The sequence below is a fragment of the Protopterus annectens genome, chromosome 14.part0 (assembly GCF_019279795.1).
Source record: "Protopterus annectens isolate FY-2018-M chromosome 14.part0, PAN1.0, whole genome shotgun sequence".
NCBI classification, from domain to species: Eukaryota; Metazoa; Chordata; order Ceratodontiformes; family Protopteridae; genus Protopterus; species Protopterus annectens.
Window position 1 is genome coordinate 28,547,802 of NC_056748.1, and position 23,366 is coordinate 28,571,167.

The 23,366-nt window shown below is 45.6% G+C and overlaps 1 protein-coding gene across 1 annotated transcript in view; it reads right to left on the reverse strand.

The window, feature by feature from the left end:
* Nucleotides 1–23,366, reverse strand: part of FRYL (FRY like transcription coactivator) — a 3,917,685-nt gene that overhangs the window by 3,489,194 nt on the left and 405,125 nt on the right. The window contains exon 5 of the mRNA XM_044055727.1: nt 13,676–13,772. Within this exon, the coding sequence (XP_043911662.1) occupies nt 13,676–13,772 (97 nt within the window). The remainder of the gene's footprint in view (nt 1–13,675; nt 13,773–23,366) is intronic.

The following is a 23,366-nucleotide window of genomic DNA, read 5'->3' on the forward strand; positions in this document are numbered from 1 at the left end:
TACATATATACATACACACACACACAAATTTATGTTCATATATGCACATATATATATATATATATATATATATACATATACACACACACACAGACAGATATATATATTTCTTTTTTTATAGGTCTACATTAGTAGACCGAATTTACACTTACCCAAAACCCAATTAACAGAAACGACTCCACCGAAACCTCATTACAACAAAGCTACGAATAGCCAATAATGTGAACAGGAAACTAATAACTTGGCCACCGGGGTGAACGCTGCTCTTTTCCTCTTTTCACCAGTATAGTCTGATCTTGGAGTTGGCATATTTAGTTAGGGGAGGTGTGGGGAGCAAAGACATGGGGGGGGGGCAAAGCCCCCATTAGTATGGATTTAATTTTGTTTTGTTTTCTTTTGAGTCTTGGTGGCCAAGTGGTGTCCGTGTGTGTCATGTCTGTTGTGTCCGTGTGTGTCATGTCTGTTGTGTCCGTGTGTGTCATGTCTGTTGTGTCCATGTGTGTGCCTCCCTCTGTGTGCACACATTTACATGGACACTCCCACAGAAAAGACCTTTTCCTCAGAAACTGAAAAGGTAGAAGTTTTCCCCAGCAGGATATTTATCTGCCCAGCCTTGAAGGATCACTAGCTGTCAGTCAGTTCCAGAACGCCTACACTAACATTACATACATACAGACAAACAGTGTAGGAAGATTCAATATACATGTCCTGAATATAAGTCACATCAAACTTCTTGTAAAAGGAAAGAAAAGAAGCAGAGACAAACAGGTGCAGCCTTGGATAACAGAGACTGAGGTAAGAGATGCTTGCATATGGAAAGAAACAAAGTCTGAGGGGAAAAGGCCTGAGAGCCACCAAGCAAGGCAGAAATAGAAACAAGGCAACTGAAGAGCCTTGGTATTCGGTAAGAAAGTGCTAATCAGTGGTGAGTCTATTTTATATGTCACAGATTAACCTGAAGACAATGAACTAAAATTAAAAATTATGCTCTTACCACAACTAAGGATCCATGTTGTCCATTTTCATTCTTCCCCAACTTTTGGGTTCAGATCTGATCCTTGGATCTGACTCTGCCACTTATTCCAGACTTAGGATCCAGCTCTTGAGCTCCTCCCTCTACCCATAATACTCTAGTGTATCCCCAAAGCCTCAGACCGAGTTTGCTGCCCTATCCCACATAGTAAAACAGACAGCAATAGTTTGAAAGAAAGACAGGGCTCAAACCTGGAAATGTAGCTTCCAATACAGTTTAATAGGTATCGCCAGAAACTTGGATGGGAGGGAAGTTGAGGAAGAATGAAAATGGACAACACAGATGCCTAGGTATGGTAAGAACATAACTTTTAAATCTGATATTGCCCATTTCATTCTTCCTCATCATATGAGACGGAACCCCCAGCTTCACTGATCTTGGGTGGCCCTTACAGAAGGATAAACTGGAGTACCGCAGAACCAAGGAGGCTCTGTTTCTAGAATTAATATCAAATTTGTAATGAGTAACAAAGATGTGAGCACTGGACAATATAGCTGCAGCAAAAATGGTGTCAACAGATGTTCTTGACCAAAAAGCAGATGTGGTCATGGATCTGAATGAATGAGTCTTGGGAGGTTTAGATAGTCTCATGTCTTTTTGAGAATAAATCCAGGAAATACAGTCTCTGTTATCCATTTTGATTTTCTGAGTTATCTTGTCCTGTGAAGATAAAAATTTAATTGTCTGTGCACATCAAGAAGATGCAGCATTTACTCTCCTTTATGGGAGAATGTTGATAAGAAAACTGGTACATGGATGGATTGGGTAATGTTATTCTCAGAAGCCACTTTAAGTAAAAAGGAAGGGTTAGTCCGCAAAGAAATTTTGGAGAGAGAGCCTGGAGTTCAGATATTCTCTTTGCAGATGTGATGGCTACCAAGAAAACTATATTTCATGATAGAAACTTCAGATCAAATTTAGCTGAAGGCTCAAAAGGTTTCTGCGTTATGCCTTGTAGTACAACTGTCAGATCCTAAGGTGGTGAGGGATCTTTTATTGGAGGCCTTAGAAAAAAAATTCCTTTCATGAAAACTTTACATAGTTTAGACGAAGCGAGAGAACAAGTTATGTACTCACCATAACGTTCAATGTATGTAGTCCATCTCTCCTCACATTCTTACTCATGGGTTCGGAGCCGAATATCGGCTCCAACTCGGCCAACTTTTTATTTACTAGCTCAAAGTTTCCCATTGGCTGGGCTAAGCAGGTATCCCATGCTGCACTGCTCCATATCCCCAGATCTAGTTTGCTGCGAAACCAACAATCACACCTCATGCATAACAACCCAATACGGTAGAACACTAACCAGGAGAATAAGAAAACACAAACTACCATTGAAGGGTACCCTAGAACCAATTACAACCTCCAAATCCTCCAGGAAGGGGGAGGGTACGCAAGAATGTGAGGCGAGATGGACTACATACATCTAACGTTATGGTGAGTACATAACTTCTTGATGTTATGTAGTCCAATCTCGCCTACATTCTTACTCACGGGACAGCTCCCCCAGCACCTCTATCCTGGGAGGCTCAAAGGAAGATACTCCTGAGGACTGTGGAACCAAAGGAAGCTCAACCCCTAGAAGCTACGTCCAGTTTGTAATGAGTAATAAAGGTGTGCAGAGAAGCCCACGTGGCTGCAGCACAAATATCATCCAAAGATAGTCTGGCATGGTATGCCATAGACGCAGAAACAGCCCTAGTAGAGTGAGCCTTGACGGGGAACGGTAGATTCTTTCCCGCTGAAGAATAAATAAAGGAAATACAATTTGAAATCCATCTGGAAATGGTAACCTTGGAAATAGGAGAACCCGCTCTATTTTCTGAAAAGGAAACAAACAATTGGTCAGATTTTCGTAGGTGTTTGGTCTTGTGTAGGTAAAATCGTAGTTGTCTGTGCACATCCAGTTGATGGAACCTAAACTCTGCCTTGTTCGAGAATTGAGGGAAGAACACTGGCAGCTCAATAGACTTATTGAGATTAACAGAAGATGTTACTTTGGGGAGAAAGGACGGACTGGGTCTGAGAGAAACTCTGTCCTTATGAAAAATTTAATATGGGGGTTTGATGTTGAGAGCTTGAATCTTTGACACCCATCTGGCTGATGTGATGGCTATTAGGAAAGCCGTCTTCCATGACAAAAACTTTAACTCACAGGTGGCAGCCGGCTCGAAAGGTGGGGAAGTAAGGACTTGCAAAAAAAAGTTTAGATCCCAGGGCATGATAGGTTCGGACACAGAAGGCCGGAGTAATAAGGTGCCCTTTAGAAAGGCCTTACAGAGTTTAGGGGCCATAAGGGAAGGCTCATAGGAGGTATGAAAGTTTGAAATAGCCGCCAGCTGGACTTTTATGGTAGCGGGCGCAGAGCCCTGCTGAAAGAGCATGGACAAGAAATCCAAGACAGCAGCAATTGGGGCTGTGAAAGGGTCAATTCCTTGGGCCTGAGCCCAACTAGAGAATCTCTTCCATTTGCTGGCGTAAATCTTCCTAGTCGAGGACTTATGAGAAGAGGATAAAATGTGCACCACCCTCAGGTGAAAAATGATTAAGTCTGACTAACGATGGAAGTGGAGTAGAAAGGCTGTCAACCTGAGGGTCCGCAGGGAGGGAACTGTCCCGACATGTCAGTAGGTCTGGAACTGGGTCCAGAATCCAAGGAGTGTCCACCATGAATGGATGGAGAAAGGAGAACCAGACTTGGCGAGGCCAGTGTGGGGCAATTAGAATCATCTTGCTTCCCAAGGAAAAAGCTTTTTGAATCACTCTTGGTAACAGAGGAAACAGAGGGAAAGCGTAGAGCAGACCGAAGGACCAATCGTGGACTAAGGCGTCCCTGGGTGACTCCCCCTGCAAGGGTATCAGGTTGAAGTAGTTGCTGCATTTGGCATTGAGGGGATTGGCAAAAAGATTGCAGCAAGGCTGACCCCACCTGCTGAAAATCTGTTTCGCAACCAGACAGTTCAGGGACCACCTGTAAGGCATCAGAATAGCTCTGCTCAGCCTGTCTGCTATCACATTGGCCTTTCCCAGAATGTGCATTGCCACTAGAAACCGTTGGGAAGACACTGCCCACTGCCACACTCGCACTGCCTCTCTGCACAGGGGGTAAGATCTGGTTCCTCCTTGTTTGTTTAGGTACCACACAATGGACATGTTGTTTGAGTGTATTGCAATCGTCCCCAGAGGAAGAGAGCTCTGATGTGCCCACAACGCCAATAACACCGCTCTCATCTCTAAGACACTGATGTGCAGAAGTACCTCATGATCTTGCCATGTGCCTTGGACCGTCCTGCCAAGATAATGCCCCCCCACCCCATCTGGGAGGCGTCCGTGGTCACCACGGCGACAGGTGGAGGAGGGACAAACAGTTTCCCCTCGTTCAGATTGGTGGAGCACAGCCACCAACTGAGATCCTGTTTGCATTAGTCCACGAGTAGGATCTGGTGGGAAAGGGGGAGTTTTTGGAGAGACCATTGGGCAAAGAGAAGCCATTGAAGAAGCCTCATGTGTAATCTCGTTAGCGGCACTAGCATAATGATAGCTGCCATGGTGCCCAGAAGCTGAAGAACCCATCTCGCCTGTACTTTCCTGAGGGGTAATAAAGCGAGAACCTGATTTTGTAATACTCCGATCCTTTCGTGCGGCAAAAAGGCCCACATTTGAACGGTGTCTAGCTCTGCGCCTATAAACATGACACTGTGAGGGCAGCAAGGCAGATTTTTCCCAGTTCAATGTTATTCCTAGTCGTTCACAGAGGATAATGGTAGCGTCCCTGGCTTGGATGAGTAGATGTCTGTAGGGGAGGTGAGGAGCCAGTCGTCCAGGTACGGAAACACTTGGAATCCCTCACATCTCAGATGAGCTGTCACCACCGCCAAACACTTGGCGAACACCCTGGGGGCTGTGGTGAGACCAAAGGGCAGGGCACGAAACTGAAAATGATTGGCTCCCAGCTGGAAGCGTAGGTGACTCCTGGATGCCCTGTCCATTTTGATATGATAGTAAGCAGCCTTGAGGTCGATGGACGATGGAGCGCATCCATACTTCTTTTTCCAGCAACGGAAAAATGGACTGAAGGGTGACCATTCGGAACTTGGACTTCAGAACATAGTGGTTTAATCTGCTGAGCTCCAGAATGGGTCTCAGGTCCCCTGTTCTTTTCGGCACCAAAAAGAGTCTTGAGTAAGTCCCTAATCCGATTTGGTCTGAGGGGACAGGTTGGATGACTCCCTTCTTTAGCAGCTTTGAAACCTCTAATGCTGAGTGATCCCTTTGACTGGGTGGAACATCTGGGATTCTTCTGACTGGAGGGGGGTCTGGCAAAAAGGGGATGGCGTAACCTCTGGAAACTATTCGTAATACCCATCGATCCTGGGTGATGCTTTCCCAGGCTTCTGGGTACAACGATATGCGGCCCCTGACTGGCTCCGGAATAGCACAGTCGGGCAAACACATCAGGAACGATGGTAGGAAGAACCGCGAAAGGAATCACAGTCTCCCGAGTTGCGGGGGCATCCTCTGTCTCTGGGGCGGCATCTTCCAGAATAACCTCCCCCTCCTCTGCCTCTGGAGGGGACTCACTTTGTGCGGCCGGGAAAAACTTCTGCGATTTCTTGAACCACATCTTCCCTCCCCTTTGAGCCTTGGGGTAAGGTCTCGAGGGAAGGGAAAAACGGACCCCAACGGCAGACAGGGTCTTTCCCTCTTGCTCACACCTGGTTAGGAAGTCTTTCACTTTGGTCCCAAAGAGCGAGGACCCATCAAAGGGAGCGTCAGTGAAGGAAGACTTGAAGGCCTCCGCGAAATGACACAGGCGCATCCAGGCTTGCCTCCTGAGGGCTACTCCTGAACTGGCTGCCCTACTCGCCCCCTCGGCTGCATATGATACGAGCCTCATGGACGAGTTGACAACAGAATTGAGGGTAGACACCTGGGCGTTAACCATGTGCGCCATCACCTCAGGTACATTACCCGCTAGAGTATCTCCTAACTCCTTGAGATCTCTCTGGAGCAGAGTAAAGTGACAGATAATTCAGTGACCATAGGGTGAAGGTCGCTGATGAGAGGGTACACTTCCCGTACTGGTCTATGCTCCTAGACTCCTTGTTAGGAGGATGGACGGAGGAAGAAGACTTGGCTACTTCCAGCTGTGTGGCCGCCGCCACCACGGCATTTACAGAAACCCCTTTGGACAGAAACTCTTTCCCGGGGGGGGGGGGCAGAAAGAAACTTATTGGGCCTTCGGGGTACAGGTTCCACTGAATCAGAATTCTCCCACACCCTTCGACAAATTAAATCCAAGAGCTCGAAGGGTGGAGACACCCAGGAGGCGGAGGGTTGAGCACCAAAGGCCTTGAGGAATACAGACTCCTCCTCGGAGGGGGTTTTGGACGGCCAGTCGCCTCTCTGTCTCTATCTCCAGGATGTCGGAGAAAGAGACGTCATCAGAGGATGACTTGGGGGACCCCTCGGACTCCTCGAGGTCAGTATCAGAAGTGAGAGACCCGTCCTGGGAGTCTATGTGCTTCCTCTTGCACAACTTCTTTCTAGGGGGCTCCTCAGGCACAGACTCTGAGAGGCCGTAAGAAAGTTGGGGACCGCTCATGGGGGTATCCCCAGACCTTTGGGCTCTGCCATCTACAGATATGGGGATGTCAGAGGCTCTAGCCCGGGTGGAAGGGGACGGAGCCAACTGGGCCAGAGCAGACGTCGGCCCCGATAAACCCTTGAGGGGTATCGGAGCTGGCGCAAGAACATCACTCGGAGCAGAGCACTCTGGCTCCGAAGACAAGAAAGTTCTCTGAGTAGGAATCATCGACACAAGCATCGGGACAGGCTCTGGAGCCGACTGGGTCGGAGCCGAGAATAATTTTGCCAAAAGCAGCGACTGCAGGAGCTCTCTACCACCCCTTATCGACATCCAAATCAGAAAGCCTGGAGGATATGGAGGACAGGGAGGGAGACTGGGATCTCCTCTCAGGAGAGCCATGCCTAACACTGGGCGACCGGCTCAGAATGGGTTCCAATAAAATAGGAGCCGACGCAGATTCCAGTACTACAGATACCTCCTGCGACCCCGAGGACAGAGGAGCCGAAGAGGTAGAGTCCAGTTTAGAGATTTTCTCCGGAGGCTCCGAAGATGCAGACGGAGCCGGAGATTTTTTCTACGCTTTCAAAGCTTTAGACTTGGACTGAGAACTAGAAGTAGAGTCTAAAGACTCCTCAAACGAAGGTTTTAGAAGTCCCTTCAATATTAGTTTATTTTTTCTCTCCTGGAGCACCCTCGGACTGAAGGCGTGACAGAAGCTACAAGACTCTTGCAAATGAATTGTTCCTAGGCAATAAACACATACGGAGTGTCCATCTGTAATGGACATCTTGTAATTACACTTAGAACATTTTTTAAAACCGGAAGGTTTATGTTCCTTCTGATCCTTAGACATATTGTACAAGAATACCACAGAATGGAACAGTCTGAAGAAAGCAGCAAGGGTGGGAAAAACTACCAATCACAGTACACACAAAGGGAACCAAGAACCTCTAAGTAAAACAGCTCTTACAATTCACAAAACACTAACCACAAGGGAAAACACTAAGAACAGGCTTAGACCAATAACCAAGAACAAACCCAAGGGAACGAAACTCTACACAGGAAGGAGGACTAGGTCCTCCAAGTCAAACGGGCCTAGCCCACCGGAACAGTGAGGGATGCCAACTACACAAATATAAACACACTGCAAACACGCAACAAGAAGAAATAGCTATTAAAATAGCTTTGGTGGTTAAACAACTAGTAATTTCTCGATAGAAATTGAAAAAAAAAGGTACTTAGCCACAGCCAAGCGAGACCACATCCTAGCTCCACGAGTGGCAAACGAGATCTGGGGATATGGAGCAGTGCAGCATGGGATACCTGCTTAGTCCGGCCAATGGGAGACTTCGAGCTAGTAAATAAAAAGTTGGCCGAGTCGGAGCTGATATTCGGCTTCGAACCCGTGAGCAAGAATGTAGGAGAGATTGGACTACATAACATCAGTCTGTTCTCTGTGTGAGAATTAGAAACAGCTGCCAGTTGAAGTTTAATTGTAGAGACACTAGCTCTTTTTTTAAAAAGCGTTGCCAAAATATTGGAGAATTGTAGAGACTGGGGCAGAAAAAATATATACAGGGGAAGAAAGCCTGGGCTGCTACTGGAAGTGGAGAAACCATGTGGTTAGCATTAAAGCTCGAATGTTGGGATGCTGTAGAAAGGGGAACCATACTTGCTGAGGCCAGAAGGGGGCAATGAGGATTACTGAACTCTTCAGCCTGCTCGTTTTCTGTAAAAATTTGGGAATCGGGGGAAGAGGAGGGTAAGCATAAAGGAGACTGAAGGCCAAGTGTGGACTAAAGTACCTCTCGGTGACCCTCCCTGAGGGGTGATCAGAACAAAGTACCTGCTGCATTTGTTGAGGGGAGTGGTAAACAGATTGCAGCAAAGTCGGCACCAACACCAGAGGATCATCTCTGCCACAGATTGATTGAGGCACCACTCATGAGGCATCAAAATGGATCTGCTTAGTTTGTCTGCTGGCACACTGGTTTTCCATGGAATGTGCATTGTAATTAGAAAGAGGTCTGATAAGACTGCTCATTCCCATACTCTCATGGCCACTCTGCAAAGGAGACAAGATCAAGTTCCTCCCTGTTTGTTGATGTGTCTGACGACAGACATGTTTGATGGTCTGAAATGCAATAGTTTCCAATGGGAGAGCATCTTGAAATGCCTGCAGTGCTAGTAAGACTGATCTCATCTCTAGGATACTCATAAGCAGCTTGTTCTTTTGGTGGGACCACACGCCTTGGACCATTCTCCCTAAGAAATGCCCTCTCACCCCAACTGAGAAATGCCCATGGTAACTGTGGCCATACAGGCTGGTAGAACAAAGGGCCCGCCTATATGTAGATTATCCAATTGCACCCACCACTGGATGTGTTGTTTGCAAACTGGGGTGAGCCTGACTGGAAAGGATAAGGGCTGATATAGAATGGACCATTGTAGAGCTATAGTCCATTGTAGAACCCGCATAAAGAAGCATACCAAAGGAAGAAGGTACAATGACCGCTGCCATGGAACCACATGCCTGCAGTACTGACCTTGCTGGAGACGTTGAATGAGCAAAGAGAAAATGGCCAGACTCCTTAAAGTGGGGATAAGATGGGGAAGTAAAGAGGCTGTTTTGTCATGTCTAGAAGAGCACCAATAAATTTTAGGCTCTTGACTAGGGTTTAGTTCGACTTTGCATGACTTATAGTTATGCCCAAAGAATTGCAGATCTGGAGCAAATAGTCCCACAGGTAGAAGTAGAGCCTTGGAGTGGGTGGTGAGGAGCCAGTTGTCTAGATACGGAAACACCTGGAATCCCTTTAGTCTCAAGTGAGCTGCCACTACTGCCATGCATTTGGTAAACACCCTGGAGGTTGTGTTGACTCCAAAGGGTAGGGCTCTCAATCGGTAATGACTAGCTCCCAGCCAGAAGCAAATATGTCTTCTGGATTATCTGTCTATTTTGATATGACAGCACAGACTTATACAGCACATCCAACCAACTTTGTGTAGAACGAGTAGGATCGACTGGACCATGACCATTCTGGACTTTGCTTTCTTTATGTACTGATTTAAACTGCTTAGATCCAAAACAGGTCTGAGTTCCCCTGCTTTCTTTGGCACTAAAAAGAAGTGTGAATAAGTTCTGAATCCTATCTGGTCTGGAGGGACCTCTTGGATGACTATTTCATCTAGCAGCTCTTGGATTTCTTGTGCCGTTGCCTTTCTCTGACTGGGTGGACATCTGGAAGTTTCTTCCTTTTGCGAGATGGAAGAAGGGAAATACTATGTAATAATACCTGGATATTATGCTTAGCATCCATGTATCTTGTGTTATACTTGCCCAGGTATCTGTGTGCAAACACAAACGACCCCTGACTGTTTCCAGAGTTGGGCAATCAGGCAGCACTTCAGGAGTGCTGAAAGGGCCTACCCGAAAAAGAATCTCTAAAGCTCTGATTCTGTGAACCTCCTCTACCTGTACGGCAATGTCTACCATTGAAAATTCCTCCTCTGCCTCTGCAGGAATTGTCACTGCGTGGAACTGAAAGGTCCCTGAAATTTCTGGAACCACATCTTCTTGCTACCTAATTCCTAGTAAAGGTCTGTTAAGACTTAGAAAACATAATTCCTATGGCAGAAAGAGTCTTTCCATCTGGTTTACTGTGAGTTTTTTTTTTTTCCTGATGGCCCAAACAAGGAAGTGCCATCAAATGGGGCGTTAATAAAAGACAGCTTACCAGGTTATGCAAAGTCGCGTCCAGGCATGTTGCGTTATGGCAATACCTGAACCAGCTCCTTGTGAGGTGCCTTCAGCTATGAGAGAGATCAACCTCATTGAAGCACTGGATATGGACAAGAGAGTGGCCAGCTGAGAGGATGTCAGTTTAAAATGCTCAGAAAAGGCATGGACTCAGAGTATTTGAAAGCTCCTTGGTCAAATCTCTCTGAAGCCAAGCAAAATGTACCAGGTAATTTAACGACCTCAGAGAAAAGGTTGCAGAGACAAAAAAAATCACTTTCCAAACCTGTCCAACGTTCTAGATTCCCTGTTAGGCAGTTGGATAGCAGAGCTCTGTTCTGGTAGCTCTTTCTTGGTGGATGCTGCCACCACCGTTGCATCAATCGTGACCCCTTTGCTCCAGTGCAGTCTGTCGGTCGAGGGAGAGAGGGGCAAAGCCTGTCAAGTCTTTTAGGAATTTGTTTGATGGTATCAGGTTCCTTCCAAGCCCGATGGCAACTAAATTAGTAAGTTCAGCCACTGGGTGGGGGAACCCAACAGGCAGACGGGCCAAAACCAAACACCTCCATAAACACAGATTCTTCTGGTGAAGGGTTTTGGGAAGATCACCCACCTATATGTTTCAGGATCTCTAGAATATCTCCAAAGGAGATGTCATCTGGTGGTGATCTGAAGGACCCCCCCCTTCCTTCATCAAAATTGGTATCCTCTGAGAGAGGCTCCAACAGGGAGTCAATGAGTCTCCTTTTACGCATTCTTTTCTGATGCACCTCTTCTGTGGAATGTTTAGGTCAGATGTTGGAAGAAAGGGGAAGTTCCTCTAATGGAACTAGCTGGATATTTTTTTCTGGCTGCCCCTGCGGAATAGGTCTGAGCAACTCAGAACTAGGAATCTATGGAGGAAGGGGAGCAGGATTTGAGGCATGAGAGGGTGGTTCTCTATGTAGACAATGCCCCTTCTACTACCTTGAAAGCAGATGGACCTGGTGACACCTTGACCCTCCTTCTCGGAACCAAACCAACCAATGAAGGCAGGTCTAGATCTCCTTCAGATCCACACATCAGGGGTGGAACCTGATTTGAATTGTCCAGGGCTGAGGGTCCAAGAGGAAGGGACGGTTCCAACAAAATTGGAGCCAAGCTCATCTCCGTAGACCAGACGCCGACACCTCGGCTGCAAGACCCACTCGGATTAAACTGTATCGGAGGAGAACTAGCCAAGGTTACAGGTGGGGTGGAGGAAGAAGCTTTCCTTGGATCCAACACAGGACCTCTCAAGGATCTTAGATCTTGGGGCTCCAAAACCACAGGATGGATCAGAGAAGGAAGACAAAATAGCTTTAGAAGATGTTGGCCTACTAACGGATCCGACAGGGAGCACAGATGGTAAGACCCCCCCTCCCCCTCTAGATTTGAGCTCTGAGAAACTTGCTCATCATCTTATCTATGTCTGCTTCAGATAAGCTCCTGGATGTTCTAAAGGAGGAAGTGGAAGGAGGCCTTGAGTGCTTCTTTGGGGCGTGAAGCAGCCTCAAAGGTGGAGTAGGTAATATTGGCTTTGCTGCATACTCTGGAGTAGCACTCCTATAAGTAGATCCCTGCTTAGGATCAGAGGATCTAGGATCTGAGGGAGTCATTGTTGGACTAATGGTAATTAGAGAAGTCTTTGGATCAGACTTAAGAGTCTTCGGATCCAACAGTGTAGGATTGGATAACTTCTGAATCTTTGTGGGAGGCTCTGACGAAGACCTGAGGGACATCGAAGGGGAGTGCTTTCTATGCTCCAAAGTAAGTGACTTGTTATTGAAGGGGGTTTGAGTCCCTGAAGTAGGAGTGGAAGGCAGAAAAGCTCCAATCTGCTAAAGGCCTACGGTTGCCAGTGGAGCATATTTTGCATGCCATATCTAAATGATCAGCCCCTAGACAATACACGCACTTCTTGTGGGCATCCAAATTTGGAGTTTTTGAAATCTGTGGGTTTTTCTGACATCACTATTAAGAACCCCACAGAGTCTAAAAGTAAAAAGTTTACACTCAGTACTAGAAAAAGAAGTAAAAACAGACTATTCTTTATTAAAAAAAAAAGAAAAATTAAGAAAAGTCTGCTACCAACAATGGTAAGCAAGAAAATGCCCTAAAATGGGTAAAAGAGATTACCAGGAATAGTAAACAAGTACTACCTAAAAAGGGCATTATAAAGCAGAAAGGGAAAAAATGCCCTAACACCAACGAGAGAAACTTAGAGGGAGGACAGATTAGTAATGAAATAGAAAAAAATAGCAAAATGTTTTCTAACTCACAAGACCAATAATAGCTCAACAGCTTGGAAATCTGCGTCTGTTCGTAATGGCTGTAAACCAGATTGCAATAGAGCAATATGGCTACAGGGAGAGCTCAAGAGCTGGGTCCTAAGTCTGGAATAGCTGCCGACTCCGATCTGAGGATCAGAACTGAACCCATATGTTGAGGAAGGATGAAAAGGACAACATCAGATCTACAGTTGAAGTGCAAGAATTTCTATTTATTAATGAAGCATGACGACCTCCCATGCTCCTAAATGCTCATAAAAAGCTTGTGGTCATATTTTGTTTGTTCTGTGGAAGCTAAAGATGTGTAGTAAAACATAACAGCTTTCTCTCACTGGGAAAATGGGCCAGAGAAGCTTGACACGTTAAGGTAAAATGGTTCAAGGCAGTTAAGCAGGTGTTCACACTGAGCCACGAGTTCCCTGAAATACTATTGCAGATAACAGTATAAATATACAAAGACTGTGTGTGTCCATATATGTCTGTGCCTGCGTGAGTGTGTGTACAGCTACACACACACACACACCCACGCACACACCCACCTATATACACATTTGTAAATGCAGTTCTTTACAATATTGATCCAATTCCACCACAACTTGGGTCAGCAATTTCCAGGACAGGCTCCACTCCTGAGGTTGACAAAGTAGGAGTCAATCAAAATAACATACGACTTTCTAAACTGCACTCCCACACACATGCAGACAGACACACACACAGACAGACATCCTAAGTGCTTCCCTCTGCCCTTAAAGTCTGTGCTGTGTCTGGAAAGTGACTGCAATGGACCAGTTCACTTGCTTGGATAGTGAATAATAAAACTGCTAATGCATCAAAGTTGGAATTACAAATAAACTTTTTTTTTTTTTTTTTTACATCTCTGTTAAGAACTGATAGTTGCTACTGTTATAGTTAACACACAAACTTCCTCATGCTCTTCTAACACTAATACATTAACATAACAAATGTATTTTACTGATATTAACTAAGGATACTAAATAACTTACCTGTTTTAAAATTTCTACTAAAACTAAACAAAAAATGAAATCTACAGCTAAGTCTCTTCTCTCAAGAAGGTAATCTCTTTCCCGCTGCTGTTCATCTCTGAAACAAATAGAAACAAATAATCATCAATGAAACTGGCGAATGGAATCACTGCTTACTACAAACAATTAGTTTACTAAATATTTAACATTGTAACATTGCAGATTTGTACTCCACAAATGCAGGCAAAGGGGAAAATAATACTAAATCTGAACACTTATCTCAAACTGTCAGCCTGCTTTTCTTAGACTTGCATCTCACAGACGGTCCTTTATAAAGTTTCCCTACATTCTGGGAACAAAAAAGAATAGTTGTGCAAAACCTTACCATAACCACATGTGCTTCCATATGCTGCAGTATTCATAACACATCCGGCCAGTATACAACAGTTTATTGCTCCTGCGACATCACACAGAATCAGAATGCATGTTGGTCATAAAGTGACGTCTAGTATAAAGCGGACGTCAGTACGTACCAGACCTCAGAACTGAATGACGTAAACAGCACCAGCCTGATCCAAGGTGAAGAAAACATGCCACCAGAAGCCAAGCAAGCATTGGGGAAAGGCAAGGTGGGAAAGTAATACTGCAGTATTTAGAAGACAAAGACATCTATGGTTATGGTAAGATTTTACACACAACTATTCTATGTCCTTTTATTCATATGCTGCAGTATTCATAATGAGGAAGAATACCAAAGCTCATGAAGAAGAACTGGGCAGATGAGCAAAAACATTCTCCACAAACCAATGCAGAATAGCCCTGGCAAAACCAGCTCTGGACCCGGAAATGCCATCAAATTTATAATGTTTCGTGAAGGCATGAACAAAAGACCAGGTAGCTGCTTCCAGGATAGGGCAAGTATCCAAGCCTTTAAAGGAGGCACCAGAGGAAGATACTGCTCTAGTGGAATGTGCCCGAATAAGTGAGGGTAGATTCTTTCCATGAGCCACATAACAGAAGAAAATAGTTTTGGAAATCCAAATGGAAATAGGCTGCTTGGAAACAGGCTGGCCCAGGGCCCTTGGGTGATAGGAAACAAGCAGGCGGCCAGATTTCCGAACTGGTTTGGGTGTACCAAAGTAATATCCAAGGTGCCTGTGCACATCTAAAGTGTGTAGGATCCTCTCACTAAAGGATTGAGAAGGAAAAAAAGGTTGGAAGACTGACAGAGAGAACTCACTAACCATCTTGGGCATTAATGAGGGGTTATAGTACGCAGGGAAACCCCATCACTGTGAAAAATTGTGAGGAGGAAAAGGACATGAGAGCCTGTAACTCAGAGACCCTTCTGGCAGAAGTAATGGCCACGAGGAGGACAGTTTTCCAGGTGCAGTGTTGCAGAGAAGCAGAACTTACTGGCTCAAAAGGGGCCAGGGTAAGTTTTTCTAAGACAAAGTTGAGATCCCAAAGAGGGGAAACTGGTTTCCTTGGTGGTCGGATGTGAAGGACGCCTTTTAAGAAGAGTTTAACTTCCAACCTGGAAGCTAAAGGGAGAGTCATCGGCAGACATGCAATGATAACAGAAAGATGAGCTTTTACTGAAGTATGACAGTCCACTCTTCAGTAGTTCACACAGGTAAGACAGGACCACTGGAACCTCCACTAGCAGTGGTTGTAAATCCTTTTTAAGACACCATATGGAAAACCTTTTCCTTTTGGAAACATAAGATTTCCTAGTTGTGGGTTTTCTGGCCTCCTGTAGAACTTGTAGCATACCTTCAGAAAAAATGTGTCTGAAGGGAATCAAAACCCTGTCACCCACAGGGTCAACTGTAGAATTAACATTTGTGGATGTACTGCAGTTCCCTTGCCCTGCGGGAGTAAGTCCATTCTGTGTGGTAACTTGTGGTGACTGCCCATGGCTAAATGCAAAGAGGAGGGAACCAATGGTGTCTTGGCCAAAAGGGAGTCACCAGCAAGATTTCTGGTTGCTCCTGTTGAATTTTCAACAGGACCTTTTGAAAAGGTGGGAAGGGGGATGCATAAAGAAGCATCCCCTTCCAAGAGAAAGACAGGGCACCCACCTTCCATGCCAAGGAATCTGGGACCCTGGCACAAAACTTGGGAAGTTGTCTGTTCACAGGGGAGGCAAAACCCATTGATGGACCATGTCCAGAAACACATCCCTATGTAACATCCATTCGTGGGACTGAGTCATGGACCTGCTCAGTGAGTCTGCCACCACATTCTGAGTTGAGGGAATGTAAACTGCCTGGAAGGAAAGTCGACTCTGGACAGTTAATTCCCAGGCCTACAAAGCCAGTCTGCACAGGAGGTACGACTTTGTCCCTCCCAGTTTGTTGACATACCAGAGTACCTTGGTACTGTCTGCAAACCATCTTAAAACCCTGGGGGTGGGGAGAAGAGGTTTCAAGATTTGTAGAGAAGATTAGGGGCCTCATCCTCCTTTATATTGATGTGACCCCCCCCTTTCTGGGCTGGACCTCAGACATCTCTGACCCTGCATGAGTCCAGTGTTGCTTCCCACTCCATGTCTGAAGCATCTGTGCACAGCTCCTGAGTGGGAGGAGGTGGTTGCAGGGGTAAGCCTCAGTTGTTTGCCACCTGTTGGATCCACCAGTGTAATTCCTTTTTCAGGCAAGGCAAGAGTGGGATAAATTCCAGAAGGTGGGAGTGTTGTACCCATACTGTTCTCAAAAAACACTAGAATTTCCTCATGTGCAACTTGGCTAGAGGAAGCATGGGAATAGTGGAAGCCATGAACCCCAAGAAGCGAAGAAACTCACTGGCAGTCCGGGATTGGGAGAGTAAGAGGTCCTGGAAGTAGGTGGTGAGAGACAGGACCTTTTCTGGAGATAAGGAAGCAAACATCTTGCCTGATTGGATCCTGCAGCCAAGAAAGATATGGTCTTGGGCAGGGACCAGAGATGCTTTCTGGTAATTGATCGTGAACCATAGACTCAAGATCACTGACACTGTGAAGGAAAGGTTCTCCTAAAGGATGTTTGGAGTCTGAGACTGGAGAAGGTGGTCATCTAGGTATGGAAAGATCTGTATGCTCTGTAGCATGCAGAAAGCTATGACAGAAGCTAAGTATTTTGTGAACATCCTTGGGACCATACAGAATCCAAAGTGCAAGGCACAGAATTGAAAATGTGATGAAGCAATAGCAAGGTGAAGAAACTTCTTAAACCGCAGATGAATGGAGATATGAAGATGGGTATCCTTGATGTCCAGTGACACTATGAAGGCCCAAGGAAAGGAGAGAGGAAGAAGGGTGGGTAAGGTTAATATACAAAAGGTGGGAACCTTCAGAAATATATTTAAATAGGAAGGGTCTAGAATGGGTCTCCAAGGACTATCCTTCCTGGGAACCAAGAACATCCTGGAGTAGAACCCTTTCCCTACTTGGGAGGGCGTCACACCTGAATAGTGCCCTGAGAAAGGAGGTTGGACAAAATGACTTTGGGAAAGAGTTCCAGTTGTTCTTTTGGAGATTGTGTAATATCCCCGAAGGGAGAAGGAGTCTTCCACACCATAAAATATCCCTGCGGGATGATGGACAGGAACCAAGAGTCCCGAGTTATCCATTTCCAAACAAGGGGAGAGAGAGAGAAGGAAAGGGACAAAGGTTTTAATGGCTTGGGAGGCAGATAGTCACAGACTACATGGCTTAGTCTGAAAGGGCTGTTTTATGTGGGATTAGAAGAGGTGGATTTAGAGGAAAATAGTTTCCTAGAATCTCTCCCACTTTTGGAAGATTGGGGCCTCGCAGACTTTCTAACAAAGGTGGTCTTGGTAGGGTAGTTCCTCTGAAACGTGGGCATTGGGGAAATGAAAATATGCTTCAGGTCTTACAGGTCCTTGCCCTTCTCCTTAAGCGGCTTGAGTTTTGCAGGCAAGGTACCAAACAATGTCTTGTTGTCCAAGGGGCATCTGTGATTTTTGCCTTAATGTCATTAGGCAAAGGTTGAAGCCGGAGCCAAGAATACCTCCTCAGGACTGACCCAGATGCAGCCGCTCTAGCAGATGCCTCCATAGCATAATACCTACACTTTAAGGAATGCTGTGTAACCTCAGCTGAGGAGTTAAGGATAGAATTAAGCTTAGCCTTAGTGGGAGAGTCAGGAAGCTCAGATAGTAATTTGCCAGCGTCTGAAAAAAAGGGCCAAAAAGCATTTGGCCATATGGGTCTGATAGTTAATGGCACTGAAGGCCACAGTAGCTGAAGTGCAAAACCTTTTTTCTTATTCACTAAATGACCTTGCTCTGCTTATCTGATGGGAGCACAGAAGTGGAAGGTAGCATCTCGGATGACTTGTCTGCAGATACTGAGATGGTAGTAGGGTCTGCAGAGGGGCATTTGAATAGGAATTTGGAGGCCTCCAGCACTTTAAAATCTATCTGGCCTTTTGGGGGCTGGAGGTTGAGAATCTGGGCACTCTGAAGCAGCAGCAAAGGCATCTAGGAAGGCTGGTAGAAGAGGAGGTATGGCAGATGAAGGGGAGTCCATCTGTAGCAGGTTCAGTGCTGAGGGCCATAAAAGCACTGAACAGGCCTTGGGAAAAGGCCTGCCAATCCGGTAGTTGTTCCTGAGGAGCTGGAGAAACATTTTTTGTCTTAATGTTTATTTTTTAGGAACCTCCATGTGGTGAAAGGTGGATGGGCCTGACATTTGGCCTACACGCCACGATGTTGGTAGGAACATCCTCTTGCACTATGATCTGGGTAATACCATGTGGGCCTTCAGTCACAACAAGCTGTACCCCCCCCCATGTCCGAGTCGGATGTCTACTTTTCCCATGAGGACTTGCTGATAGGGTTCTGTACAGCCTCCATACTGTTATCCATCAAAGGACTGTCTACTGACTCTGGGACAGTCTCTAGGCCAACACTGGCCACGGGAGAGATGTCCGGAACAGAGGGAGCAGTGGGCAAATCAGGCCTAGGCTTCTTGGCCTTCTTAGCTTGTGGCTTGGCTGAAGGTCCTGATGTAGCTTCCATGTCATGCGCGAGATGCTTTAGGGCAATGATGGCGAACCTATGACATGTGTCAAAGGTGACACGCCACAACATTTTGGTGACATGTCAGTGATCAACCAAAGACACTGCTTTTGCATTCATTGCTCATGTGAAGTGCATCAAATGATTTTGTGCCAGGAGTTTTTTTTATACACCAAAACCAAAAGGTTCACCATCACTGCTTTAGGCACTGATTTTAGAGATACAAGTTAAGAGAAGCTAAGCAACTACATAGGGTCTTGGGTACAAAGGCCTAACAAAAAGTATAGGTAGTATGGTCATGATCCGGGCCCATGACATTTGTTTATGTGGAATCTGTCTTCCACACTGACACTTACCCTTCCTAGCTGACATCTAATCATAACAATACACAGTAGCCAAAGACGTAAAGGAAAAAATCCCAACGGAGTACTTATCTGAACCAAGGCTCGCAAATTGTCTGAAGACCGATGACTGGAGCAGATCATCGGATAGGCAGCAGAAAAGTTCTGGGATCTGGTAAATGCCAAAGTACAGTTTTGTACCTACCATAAATGTAGATGTTCTAGTGTTCACACTGCTGCAGTCATTACACTTGGGTTATCCTGCAGTCAGGCGGTCCCGCAGTCTGCCAGAGTTCCAAAGTCTTGGTCCGGCATCGGTTGCCGTCGCCTTTTCCCTGACGTCAGTGTGCCAGGGGTATACAAGATGCATCCGACGCCATTTTCTTCAGTTTTTCTTGCCCCAGATGTCAGGTGTCCCCAAACAGGTAGGCAATACATATTGCTAATCAAACATATATAAAAAATAAAAACAATACCTTCAGTTACAAGCAAATACACCACAAAGGTTGTATAGGATAGAAAGGTATAGAGAAGTCCAGCTAGGACAGAGGGGATGGAGGGAGGGTAACCTGGACTGCAGCAGTGTGAACACTCTAACATCTACATTTATGGTAGGTACAAAACTGTACTATGTTCGTGTTACACTGCTGCAGTCATTACACTTGGGTAGAATCCCAAAGCTAAGGTTGGGTGGCTGGTCTATAAAGAGTTAGGATTGGCTATGAGGCCCTGCAAAACTGCAGTGGCAAATCCTGCTCTGGATTTAGAATAAAGAGGCAAGTGGTAATGCTTGGTAAAGGTGTGCACTGAACTCCAAGTTGCAGCCTCCAAAATTTCCTTGGTTGGTACTCCTGAGAAAGGCTGTTGAAGTGGCTGTTGCTCTGTTAGAATGTGGCCTAATGTTATTAGGGACTGATTTTCCATGCTGTGTGTAGCAGTAATGAATACAATGTCCTCTCCATTTGGAAAGAGTCTGCTTTGAGATAGCCTTGCCCTGTGATCCTGCAGTATATGCTACAAACAGTTGCTCAGTTTTCCTGAAAGCTTTTGTTTTGTCCAAGTAGAAGCGTAGCTGCCTGTGTATGTCCAAAACGAGTGCAGATGTTTCTCCCCTTTATTCTGGGGGTTTGGATAAAAAGTTGGCAAATGGATGGTTTGGTTAAGAGCCACACTAGATACCACATTTGGCATAAAGGTAGGGTTTGTCCTTAAAGAAACCCTGTCCTGATGAAAAATTATAAAAGGTTCCACAGCCATTAATGCCTGTAGCTCTGAGACTCTTTGTGCTGAAGTTACTGCCAGGAGCAGAGCTGTTTTCCATGATAAAAATTTTTGATCGGCTGTATTGGCTGGCTCAAAAGGCGGCAAGGTCAGTTATACCAAAACAAAATTGAGGTCCCAAGTTGGTGTTTGTACTCTCTGGGGCGGTCTTATGTTTTTAGCCCCTCTGAGGTACTGCTTTAATTTTGGTAGAATTAGTACAGGCTATGTACAAGGACCCAGTGACTCGAGTATGAACAGTGTTTGGCCTCACTGAGGGGTTCCCAGTGAGAGTGGGTGTACACCAGGGTTCAGCTCTGAGCCCACTGCTGTTCATACTGGTAATGGACTACATCAGCAAACAGGTTGGAGGGATCAGAGCAACAAAGCTGCTGTATGCAGACGATGTGGCAGTACAGGCAGACTCTGATCTAGAACTTCAGCAAAGGATAGGAGAATGGAATGCAAATCTGAAGGCACATGGGATGAAACTAAGCACAGATAAGACAGTGGTAATGGCAGCAGATTGGGGAAATCAGAAGAAGCTGAGAACAGAGATAGATGGGAAGATAGTGGAACAGGTAAACAGCTTCAAGTATCTGGGAGGGGTGGTTGAGGAGAAGGGTAGTCTGAATGAAGAGGTCAAAGCTAGAATCAGACGGGCTGCAGCCAACTGGCATAGAGTATCAGGTGTAGTATATGACAGAAGAATGCCAAAGAAGCTGAAAAGTACGGTGTACAAGACAGTGGTGCGACCAGTACTACTGTATGGTACAGAAACCAAGGCAGAACAGTTGAAGAAGCTAGAGGTGATGGAAATGAAGTGCCTGAGAAAGGTGTTAGGATGCACACTGCGGGACAGGCGAAGAAATGAGGACATAAGAGCAGAAGCCAAAGTAGCTCCAATTGCAGAAAAGATCAAAGAAAACAGATTACGATGGTATGGGCACATGTGTAGAAAAGCAGAAGACAATCTAGTGAGGGAGATTTGGGACAGACAGGAAGAAGGTAAGAGGAAGCGAGGGCGTCCAGCAAAGAGATGGATGGATTGTGTGAAAGAAGATCTGCGACAGTCAGGCATGAGTGTTGAAGAAGGCAGGAGAGTGGCACTGAATCGAGAGAGTTGGCGACAGTTAATACGATACCCCGACCCCATGTAAAATGGGAAAAAGGGGATGATGATGATGAGGTACTGCTTTAACAAGGGATGAGAGAATAAAGGAGGATCCGTGTTGTAATGTGCTGAAATGGCAGCGGTGTGGATCTTAATTGATGAGAAGGATAGGCCTTTGTCCAGCATCTCAGTTAAGTATTGTGAAATCTGAGGAATGTTTGGGACAAGAGGGTCAAGGCTTTCAGCCTGGTTCCAGGCACAGAATCTCTTCCATTTTTCTGAGTAAGATTTCCTGGTGCCATGACCGTGCAGAATCTGATTGTTTTGTCGAGTCAGGTGGTGTGAAATTTCAGGCAAAATCCATGGTGGGCCTTGAGCTAAGTTCTTTAAGATTGAGTACCAGTGCTGGCGTGGCCAGTCTGCAGCAATCAAGATCATTTGTGTTTTTTCTTGTCTGGCTTTTAGGAGTACCTTTGAAAGGAGAGGCAGTGGTGGGAAGGCATAAACTTTTAGGCTTTAGCAGCTGAAAGAAAGAGCATCCACTTTCCATGCTTGTGTGTGGTAAGTCCTTGTGCAGAATTTTTGTAGTTGGCAATTCAGTGGGGAGGCAAAAAGATCTATGTCTGGGCATTCCCATTTCTGCATTACCATGCTGAAGATTTTTGGATTCAATTTCCATTCGTGAGGGTCCATGATATTTCTGCTTAGATCGCCTGCCAGAGTTCTTTTCTTTCCTAGCAGGAATTGTGCTTGCAGATGAACTTGATAAGTTAGAGCTGTGTTCCACAAGGTCATAGCTTGCCTGCATAGGGGATAAGAATGAGTGCCCCCTTGCTTGTTTATGTACCACATTACTGTGGTGTTGTCTGTCTTTAATAATAATCGTCCTGGATGCAGAAGGTCCTTGAAAGCTGTTAGGGCATTTTGAACAGCCAACATCTCTTTTTGATTGATGTGAAGATGCATTTGGTCTGTGGTCCACTTGCCCTGAATACATTTTCCTGCCATGTGTGCTCCCCAGGCGTAATCCGAAGCATCTGTTAAGAGTCGGCCTGGCTGTGGGTAGAGTGAAAGGCTGACCCTTGTTGAGGTGACATGCCTGTGCCCATCATCGAAACTCCTGTTGTAGGCAGGGAATTATTGGTATTACTGCTTCTAAACTGTGAGAGTGTTGAGTCCAAACACTTTTTAGCTACCATTGTAATTTCCTCATATGGAGTCTGGCATATGGAATTAGTAGTATGCAGGATGCCATGAATCCCAGGGCCTGCAGAATTTTTCTTGCAGGGAGATGGGACTTTTTTGCCAGTAATTGAAAATTTTGAGCCAGTTGTCCTTGTTTGACTGGCGTGAGATAAGCCATCTGGGCCGTTGTATTTAAGCTGGCACCCTAGCAATATCTGTTGTGATGGCACTAGTTTTGACTTCTTTTTGTTTACTGTGTACCCTAGAGAAATTAGCAACCTTTTTACAAATGCCAGATGCTTTAGAAGAATGTCCTTTCTCTCTGCTTGAATAAGGCAGTCGTCCAGGTATGGATATATCTGAATTCCTTTTTGTCTGCAAAATACAAAGTGCCTGGCACCAGTAATTGCAAAGACCCTGGGCGCAGTAGATAAGCCAAAGGGCAGTGCAGAGAATTGGTAGTGCATTTGTACCAGCTTTGAATCTGAGGTATCTTCTGCAATCTTGTCTGATAGAGACATGCAGGTATGCCTCTGAGGTCCAAAGTAATAAGCCAAGCCTTCTTGCTCAGCATGGGAAGAAGCTGCTGTAGTGTCAACATTTTGAATTTCGGAACATCCAGGTAAGTATTTAGAGTTGAAAGGTCTAGTATGGGTCTCCAGGCTTTGTCCTTTCTGGGGACCAGGAAGAGTCTTGAGTAAAATCCTTGTCCTTGTTCCTGCTGTGGTACTTTTTGAATAGCTCCCATGTCCACGAGGGCTGAAATTTGTTTTTGAGCCTCTGCCCA